Below are 10,604 nucleotides of genomic sequence, written 5' to 3' on the forward strand. Positions count from 1 at the left end.
GCGCAGAAAAAGAAAAAAAAAAAAAAAAAAAAAAAAAAAAAAATCTCATAATTTTTTTTTTTTTGCGGTACGTGGGCTACTCACTGTTGTGGCCTCTCCCGTTACGGAGCACAGGCTCCGGACGCACAGGCTCAGCAGCCATGGCTCACGGGCCCAGCCACTCCGCGGCATGTGGGATCTTCCCGGACCGGGACACGAACCCGTGTCCCCTGCATCGGCAGACGGACTCTCAACCACTGCACCACCAGGGAAATCCTCATAATAATTTTAACATGAATTCCTCCAAAATTATTGAGGCTGAACATTTTATAGCTATGTTACTTTCCCAAGGCTACCATGACAAATTTACACAAACTAGATAGCTTGAAACAACAGAAATGTATTCTTTGACACGGTTCTGGAGGCTAGAAGTCCAGAATCAATGTGTCAGCAGGTTCATACTCTCTCAGAAGGCTTTAGGGGAGGATCCTTCCTTGCCACTTCCTAGCCTCTGTGTTTGCTGGTGGTTCTTAGCATTCCTTGGTTTGTGGACCCAAATTACTCCAGTCTCTGTCTCCATTGTTATATGATATTATTTCTGTATCTCTATTTGTGTCCATATTTCCCTCTTTTTGTGAGAACTCCATTCACTGGATTAGGATCCACTCTAATTCGGTATGACCTCATCTTAACTTAATTACACCTGCAAAGAGCCTATTCCAAATAAAGTCACAACACAGGTACTAGGGATTAGGTCTTAAACATATAATTTGAAGGGACACAAGTCAACTGATAATAGCCTGTAGATACTCTTTACTTATTTATTAGCATGCTTTTGTATTGTTTCATGTGAGTTATTTATATATTACAAAATTAATATCTGATAATGATAAAGTATAATTGATATTAACTAATTAAAATTCTTTTAATATATACTACTGCTATTAACATGTCTATGTCATTGTTCATATCATTGGTGGAAAACAATTTTCCTGTTAAAATTAACAAGGTTAAAAATAAAACATAATATAGATGTCAAGCTACTGATATATATTCTCTCTTAAAATATGTTTAAACAATGGCTCATCTAATCATTTCAAGAACTCAGAGTCATACAATGAAAGGATCAATGATGTTTATGATTAAAATATTACTAAATATTTGTTACATTATTGCTGTTCTGGAAAAGAAGTTTGAGCAAGAATACTAGATCTTATTTTTTCTATGTCATGTGCCAATCTTGTAAGGAGAAAAATCATATCAAGTTTATATTAATAATTATGCACTTTCAGAAGTATTGTATAAAGATACATAAGGTTACATGTGTCTCTCTCAATAAAATGAACAAAATTATAGTTAATATCAAAGAGGAAAAAGTATTAACTAGTGAGTATGCAGGTTGGTATGGCCATAGAAGGTACACAATAACCAAAACAATGGATACATTAAACGCTGTGAAATTCTAATAATTCTTCATCACAGAATGTTGGACTATTATACCTGGAAGTGGTGCCACTATTTGTTTTTGTAGAAGAGAAGTTTGAAAGTAATGGTAATTAAATGACTGTAATTATAAATCACACAGACGGCAGACCCAGGACTGGAAAACAGGCACCCTGATGTGTAGCTCTGTGTTTTATCCACAATAAAATGCTCAATGGAATTTTTCTGCCCAACCTGTCGTTTGCTGCTCCATCTTCACACTATGGTACACCTCTGACCTACAGGGAGCACAGTGGAGAGGTGCTATAATTTCTCAAATTCAACAATGATTTTACAAAACTTGAGAAGCATTTATTTGTATATTCTTCTAAATTTTGCAAATACCATTATAAAGAAGAGCAAACAATTTGAATGAAGTATGCAATATGATTGTAATTATGGTGCCCCACAGCTTTAAAATCTTCTCCTTTCTGGTATTATATGGCATATTGCTCATATTCCCAAAACTATATTTATAGTTTCCTTAATCTCTAGGAGTGGTTGTGCTAAGCACTTTTGTTTTTTTTAAAAAAACACCTCTGTTATGTCCTTTGCCTTTGAAACAATCATTATCTCGCGGAGGCAACATATTGGTAACCAATTCATAATAAAATGGGCTGGTAGTATATATTAACAATGCTAAAAGACAAAAGACTGGCATGATCAAATTTTTCTTTTCTTTTCTTGGATACTATAGTGGCCAGGAATAAGATAATGATCCATAGAGGTGCTCTGCAAACTGATACTTGATGGGCATTTTTCATTCTTCATTAAATAAGTTACATTAGACAGAACTACAAAAAAAATCTTGGCAAAATTTTCTGAAAATTGAATTTTTTGTTTAATTTCAGTATTTAATTTCAGTGATATATTTAAAGCTCAAACACTGATTTAAAATGTCTTGTAATAATAAGAGTTGCTTTATGTGCTCTATTTAATTAATTTTTCTTTGGTTTTAGTTGATTCAGACTGTCAGTGTCATGGACAAAGATGATCCTCCCCGAGGCCACAAATTCTTCTTTGAACCAGTGCCAGAATTTCCCCTCAATCCAAACTTCACCATTGTAGATAATAAAGGTACAGAACATTTTTGAAGACAAATATTATGAAACCTTAGGAGGCAAAATTTTAAAACTGGTCTGACTTTTTGTTTTTTCAGATAATACAGCAGGAATGAGCACGTATCTGCTGCCAATTTTAATCTTTGACAATGATTATCCAATCCAAAGCAGCACTGGCACACTCACCATTCGTGTGTGTGCCTGTGATAATCAAGGTAACATGCAGTCCTGCAATGCCGAGGCCTTGGTCCTCTCTGCTGGCCTGAGCACGGGAGCTCTCATCGCTATCCTTCTCTGTGTCATCATACTACTTGGTAAACTATGCCCCTGAAAGATATGCCCCTGAGATATGCTCATTCAACTCAAGGAATTCTCTCCCTCATTACCCAGTGATTGCACACTGAAAAGCACTCTTCTTTAGAGCTAAAGGCTGAAAATTTTAACTTGTTATTAAAATTGTTCTTCCAACTGAAAAACAATTGAGTTTTTGACTGTGGATAGTTCTAGCTTTAAAGAGATCGAAAACAAGGATATAATAGCTAGTGATATATACGTATATTTTAAAATATGTTTTATATTTATAGTGTTTAGTGTTAACTAAGATTGTCCCATTTCTAAGGACATTTCATTTAATAATTGATTTAATTTTCATATCAACTCTGTAAGGTAAATGCTTTTATTCTTCTACAGAAAGGTTAGATAACTTACACAAAGTCACTCATTCAGAAAGTGTTATAACTAGCATTAAAACCCAGATTATTCTATTTCAGAATCCACCTTTCTAAGCATTATCCTCAAAACAAAAGACTACTTTACAAATAATATTCCTAACAAATACTAAGTTATGTATATCATAAATGGAATTGGCCAGTGCATTTAACTTGTCACAGTAAGATAAACTTTTTTTTTTCATAAAATTTGTTAAATGTAGGCACAACACACCAAATTAAATTTTAAGCTCATTTCTTAAAATATCACTATGGCACTGTGGTCATACCTACTCCAGCAATATTTTCTAAATAAAGTCATGCTTCCAAGTGCAAATGCTTTCTTTGAGCATGCCCTAACAGGACAATGATTTAATTCAATTAAACAGTTGTTCCACTGTAACACATTCCCCCAAAACTTGTTTCCATCAAATATTCATCCAAAATGAATGCTTAGGGCATGAGAACTAGCCAAGTTTATGTCCCAATGCTCATATGTGCTGGCTCCTTTTCACTGCAAATCCTCTCAGGCTATCTGGATAAAATCCCTTTGGCCAGATATTCTTGCAGGACTTCAGTGGGGAACTGATGAAAGTGAGGGGAAAACATTTGTCTCAGTTATGATGATCCAACTATTTAGAAAAACATTTTTGTAGGATGGTTTAGAACTTAACACACTACTACCATCAGCAGCAGCAGCAGTCCACGTCTCCACCTGCTGCTAGAAAGTTCAACTCCTCCATAAAATATTTTTGTATCCTCATGGAGATTAAATGCTGGCTTATGCTTTTAGCTAAGTGCTACTGATATCATATTGCTTTATTTGCTCAAATAGTTCTACTTTCCTAATTCAGGACAATATGGAAATATGTATATTTCAAATTTGATTTTTTAATTTCAATATTAATATAACACATACTAACACATAAAGACATGCATGCATACATGAGGGAACATAATCCACCCAAAAAAATAGGTTTAGATATTATAACATTATCCAACTAAATTGGATAATATTTTTCTCTATGCAGAAATCCTATAAGGCTTCTTTTATTCTGAAAAGTCTGCCATCTTTCTGCCCCAGGAAATATAGAAGGCACACAATTCCTGTATTTTACCTTCTCAATTTATTGCCTAAATGTGGAATGATTTTCTATTATTTTAGTTAAAATGGGTTCTAACTCATAAGGTTTCATTATAAAAGTTCTTTAAGCATCCTTGCTGTTATTTCATGTCTTTATACTAATGGCTGGACATAGTTTCTATATCTCTGAAGTCAAAAGAGTCTGCTTTTTGCAAAATGGTGCTATAGCATGGACAATAATATTTTAGACCTATCCTGCTACAGTTTGAAGAAATGTAATTCATAGTTTATGTTACAAGGCAAAGTAGCGGGTTAAAACCTAGAGCAGGGCTTTTTAATCTTTTCGGTTCCTTGGACACCTTTCATAGTGAAGATGAAGCTATGGACTTATTTAGAATAATAATTTAAATTTATAAAAATAAGACGTAACACAAAAGGAAATACATTTATCCAAATTAAACAAAACACAAAAAAAGCAAAACGTGTTAAATTACTGTCATATGTGCTTTGTTCTAGAACAAGTCTAATGATTATTTGTAATATATCCTAACTATAATACAATATAAAGTATCTGTGATTTCTATTGGTTTAAAAGTCACACATACTATCACTACAGTTTATGCTGATATCCATAATAGAAAAAAATGTTAAATTCAAGTTATAGTGAAAATATAACTTTCTATATTACAGAATATAGCATTTCTTTCTATTCTTTACCTTAGTCTCTTTGAATTCCGTTCACATACCTCAGATTAAAAACCTCAGTCAAAGGAAAAGAAGCAGATAATTTTGGCCTGACAAAGCAGAAAACCCTCAGAACAGATTCTGAAGACAATTTGTGAAAGTTTGTTAACATTATATTAGTTAAGAAACCCTTAACACTATTTGACTATATGGTTGTTCTTCTATGCATAGAGAATTTATAAATTAATTCATTCAGTATTAAACTTAGAAAGAACCCTGTTTTTCTACTGCATGATTCACTAGATTTGTGGATTTCAGGTCTATGTTGGACAATTTATGATCATCCTTTAACAGAAGAGAGTATAGATATGTCTCATTATTAATGAAAAGTTTTTTAAAATGTCTTCAACATGATTCTGAATATAGCTCAGCACCCAAAGCCTGATCTGCAGAGGTTAGTGAAGATACTTCTAATGAATCTTTTGTTTTCTTATTACCAATTAGTAAGAGCTGAGGAAAGTATATTGGCCAATATGACAATAGCATTGTATGGGCCTTAAGTGTAGTTACAGGAGCCTCAAGGGCCATGGTGAAGTGCAGTCTCAATGGAAATGAGTTTGTAATCTCAAAACAAAGACTGAGAAAATGAATGGTAGGTTTCTGAGGCAACATGTTCTCATTTTTCAGTGAGACATCAGTAGTATTGACAAAACATTTAACTTCCATAAAGTAAGGAAAACCTGGTTTTTATTTCTCCCCAGCAATGTATAAGTATGTTTTTGGAAAATATTCTTTATTTAATTCTTAACTTTCTTATGTATAAAATTATGTACTTGGTTCATTTTCTATGGAAATGTATTTTGTTGGAAATCATGTGATCTTTCTTATGTTTTAAAATGTAATTTTTAATTTCAAAATATATTTATATTTCAAATGTTCATTGTCAAATACATGCATAATAATTTAAATTCCAGTAGTATAACAAGAAATAAGGAAGTATGTCATATGTGGGGAAGTTCATAGTTAACTTGATAACATAAGCATATAAATAATAATACAGCATATACAGGGAGCACAATTAACATTTCAGCCCCAAAGTTTGAATGCAACTATATATCAAGGAAGTCCTCAGAAATAAGGTAATATCTGTAAGATGAGAACAAGGTAAAGATAAGTTTGAGTTTTAATTTTATATTGTAGCTTATAGAGTTATATTTCAGATTTTAAGCAGGCTTTCAAAACCAGGTCAATAAAAGAAATTAACTAAACAGATGTGACATATGGGAATAGATGAGATTAGTAGCATATATATGTGTGTGTGTGTGCACATATGTATGATATATATACACATAACATTATACATACATATACACATGACATATGAATATATGTGAGCAATACTTTGCCTGTATTCCCTTGAGTCCTCAAGATAATATTAAATTGGTACTGAATTTCTCTTGGGATAATAATGATTGTAGCTTTAGAATTTTAGTATTTTGAAACAAACATGCATTGGGGAAGAATGAGGTATTACATACTTATAGTTGGCTAAATGCATTCACCATAATTGAAGATTTTCAGTGCCAGAGCCCCATAGGAGATTGAGTCTTGAAAGTAAATAAATGGCATTGTAATATCTGTTTCTTTAACAATATAGTACATCCAGTCACTGGCCCAAATCATCCTGTATTTGTGTAGGATAGTTACTCTTTAAAACCAAATGAACTTAACACTTCTTACACCTCACCAAGGTCACAAATACAAAAGTGCGCTATATTAATTTAAACCTGAATCATGGAATCTCACAATTTTCTCTCTTTGGTTTTTTCTTCTTGTTGTTGTTGTATTTGTTTTTGTTTGTTTTTTGTTAATAGTTTTAGTTGTGCTGTTTGCTGCATTGAAGAGGCAAAGAAAAAAGGAACCTTTGATAATTTCAAAAGATGATGTCCGGGACAACATTGTGACCTACAATGATGAAGGCGGCGGGGAAGAAGATACCCAAGCTTTTGACATTGGCACATTAAGGAATCCAGAAGCAAGAGAAGATAGTAAATTTAGAAGGGATGTAATGCCTGAAACAATTTTTCAGATAAGGAGGACTGTACCTCTGTGGGAAAATATTGATGTGCAAGATTTTATCCATCGAAGATTAAAAGAAAATGACTCAGACCCAAGTGCACCTCCTTATGATTCACTGGCAACGTACGCCTATGAAGGGAATGATTCCATAGCAGATTCACTCAGTTCTTTGGAATCTCCCACAGTAGATTGTAACCAAGATTACGGTTACCTCAACGACTGGGGGCCTCGTTTTAAAAAACTTGCTGATATGTATGGGGGTGATGATAGTGACCGAGATTAAGAGTATGGTATGACTTCATGGACATCAGTGGAAGTACTCTCTTTGTTACTAGACGGAGTGGCTTGCATTCTCTTCCTTGGAGGAAAATTTTTTAAAAATCAAAATTACAAACAATACTTAGGTGTTGTCTTAGTAAGAGTTTGCTTAATCAGTAAGTTTCTGTGAATGAACACGAATGACATAGATTTTAAAAAGTAATAATAACCAGTTCACCCTCTTTGACTATCTCTGAAGGAAAGTATATCACATCAATAACCGATAAAAAGTACATAAAAGGCTTTTTGTGCCTTGGCTTAGATATAAGAACTTTATAAATAATGTTTTCTTAACTGACTTATAGTCACCTTTACTACTAAATGAAACTTTGTGCAACTGCTTTGTAAATTAATATGAAAAAATATATCTCTAAAGAAATAGGAATGACTATTACTGCCATATTTATTTAGTTGAAGAATGTCTTTCTGTTAATTCATTCATATTTTTATAAATGTATATTTATATTTTTATATTTTTATGAAATAAAATAGTATTTATAAAAATAAATTTCACTTTATTTAATTCCTAGAAGCAGTTCTAATCTCACTTATAACATTTTTTAAACATCTTTAAAGGTAAAACATGATTTACTCAGGGGAAAAAGCAGCTAAATTATTGCATGTAATTTGGAAATAGAATGTGGTAGGACTATAGTGAGCTTTGGTACAAGTTGTGATTTTCTCCTGCAACCACTAGAATATGGACAAGTGTTTATTGAATCACTGATGTCTACCCATCGATAAGGATGTGAAACACATTTACAATATAAAATATTATAAATATACTTGTGAACAATTAACTTTAATTTTTTTGTACAATTCTTTCACTTTATAATTCCTAGAAGCAGTTCTAATCTCACTTATAACATTTTTTAAACATCTTTAAAGGTAAAACATGATTTACTCAGGGGAAAAAGCAGCTAAATTATTGCATGTAATTTGGAAATAGAATGTGGTAGGACTATAGTGAGCTTTGGTACAAGTTGTGATTTTCTCCTGCAACCACTAGAATATGGACAAGTGTTTATTGAATCACTGATGTCTACCCATCGATAAGGATGTGAAACACATTTACAATATAAAATATTATAAATATACTTGTGAACAATTAACTTTAATTTTTTTGTACAATTCTTTCCTATGGGATCAACCAGTAAAATTTATTGAGAGTAAATGAACTATGTGTCAGTAATGTGTAGATGAAGAAAAAAATCTAAACCACTCTTCCTTTATCAATAGTATAGTTTCAGAATGAGAAATGATAGTTCCAACTTTTCTCTTTATGATTAGATAATTGATGGAATATAATTTGGGTAACATTTAAAATGTGTATTAACAAATTAGTGGAGTTTTTTTTTTTTTTTTTTTGATAATTTTGTTGAGGATGTTGGAAGCCACTGTATTTGAAGAAATCTTAAAAAAACTAGTGACAGGTAGACTGGAGATAAGGAACCTTAAGGAATGTAAAGTTTTATTAATGATTGGGACTGTCCAGAAAACAGAATATAGACACCCTAAGACATAGGAAATAAGAATAGAGAGGGATAATTGTGCATAGTAATCATTTGCAAATTTTGAAAGACTGCAATGTAGAAAACTTGCCCTGGATTAGCCTGGAGAATAAAACCTAAACTGAAAGACAGAAACTTCACAGGGAGATTACATGATATCCATTTTCTATGTCATGAATTATCCTCTTTTTTCCCTGTATTATTGCTCCTTTGAGGAACAAATATCTTGCCCAGGGTAATTTCTAGGTGGAATTTACATAGAAATTTGGCTTTGACTAGTCTGTTAGCAAGCCTTTTAAAATAGCAACTACTTATTAACTTATAAATAGGCACGTATGTATTCTGTTACTATGTTGTAAAATATTTAAAGACCAAGACTATTTCAATAATTTTACCACCAGTAGCTAACACATATTAAAGGTTTAATTTAATGCTAAGAAAACAAAAACATACTGGGTATTTAAAAAAATAAGTGAAAATTTCTTATCATTGGAATTGCCCAGAAAACAAAATTTTTAGTTTTAGTTAAGAAAGTATTAGTTTTTACCTTAATAAGTAATTAGTTTCTCCATTGCTAGAAATCTTCCTGCATAAATCAGACAAATATTTGAGGAGGATTATTTAGAGTGGCTTAAGGTAGTAAGAAAAAATGAATTAGATGCCTATTAATGCCTCTTATAATCATTTATTCTATAATCACCAGGGGGATAAGTGACAATAAGTAAACACATTCTAAGAAGGCCCATAATTACCATATGGGTAACAACTATTTATAAAAGAGATTATGTCAAGTCAGAAATGGGGGAATTGGTAGTTGCATCGCCTGCCTGAGTTCACCATGCCATAAATACTAAGAGCACCACAACAAACCAAGCTTCAGCTGTAGACCTATAATTGCTATGAGAAAATCATATTGATACCAGATAAGGCATATTAAGTTTTTAAGCTCGATTATGAAGAATTATTAATTTGACTACCATTTTTTGGCAATTAAATATTGAATTTAATTTCAGAGTTATTCCTTTCCTTCATCTGGAAATCAATGATGTACTACTGGAGTCTTCATAAGGGCAGAGTTAACAGATTTCATACTTAATAGGTACATGATTGTTTCTGCTATAAATTGGAGGGTCAGATTTGATCAAATAAATTACCAGATGTGTGTAATACTGATACTTCCCATAATTTTCCAGTAATGCTTGAAATTCCTTCAGTGGAAAAATGCATTTAGGAGTCAGATGAGATTTTATTATTTCCTTACTGGCAAGTAAAAAAATTACCTAACTTCTCCAGAAAAATAGACTTGAAAATATTTACCCTATTGGGTTTGGTTAATTTTATTTCACTAAATGCACACAATACACTCAATAATATTAGTTGCAATCACTTGATTCTCTTGGACTGTGGAGTTGGTAATATCTGAGGAAAATTAATACTTAATGTGTGCTTACTTTTCAAACAAAATAACTTAATTAGCTTTGACTGCTTACACTTGAGATAGAATTAAATTAAAGCCATTTGAGTAACCACTGTTCCAAATATAATTAAAACAATCATTGTTTTATTTTGAATGTTCAATAATTTTAAGAAAATATAATATCTGTCTATATTCATATCTGAATATTTTTCATTGAGAGGAAGCTACCTACATTATTAGAACTTTAACACACAACCTGAATGTTATTACATTCATTCCTGC

At 32.1% G+C, this 10,604-nt stretch overlaps 1 protein-coding gene across 1 annotated transcript in view; it reads left to right on the forward strand.

Annotated features, from left to right (window-relative positions):
* The window catches only part of CDH9 (cadherin 9), an 81,548-nt gene extending 74,189 nt beyond the window's left edge, over positions 1–7,359 (forward strand). The window contains exons 9-11 of the mRNA XM_007464444.1: positions 2,421–2,538; positions 2,621–2,836; positions 6,872–7,359. Of these exons, the coding sequence (XP_007464506.1) occupies positions 2,421–2,538; positions 2,621–2,836; positions 6,872–7,359 (822 nt within the window). The remainder of the gene's footprint in view (positions 1–2,420; positions 2,539–2,620; positions 2,837–6,871) is intronic.
* Positions 7,360–10,604: the final 3,245 nt, after the last annotated feature.

This window comes from Lipotes vexillifer, unplaced genomic scaffold, assembly GCF_000442215.2.
Source record: "Lipotes vexillifer unplaced genomic scaffold, Lipotes_vexillifer_v1.1 scaffold476, whole genome shotgun sequence".
NCBI lineage: Eukaryota > Metazoa > Chordata > Mammalia > Artiodactyla > Lipotidae > Lipotes > Lipotes vexillifer.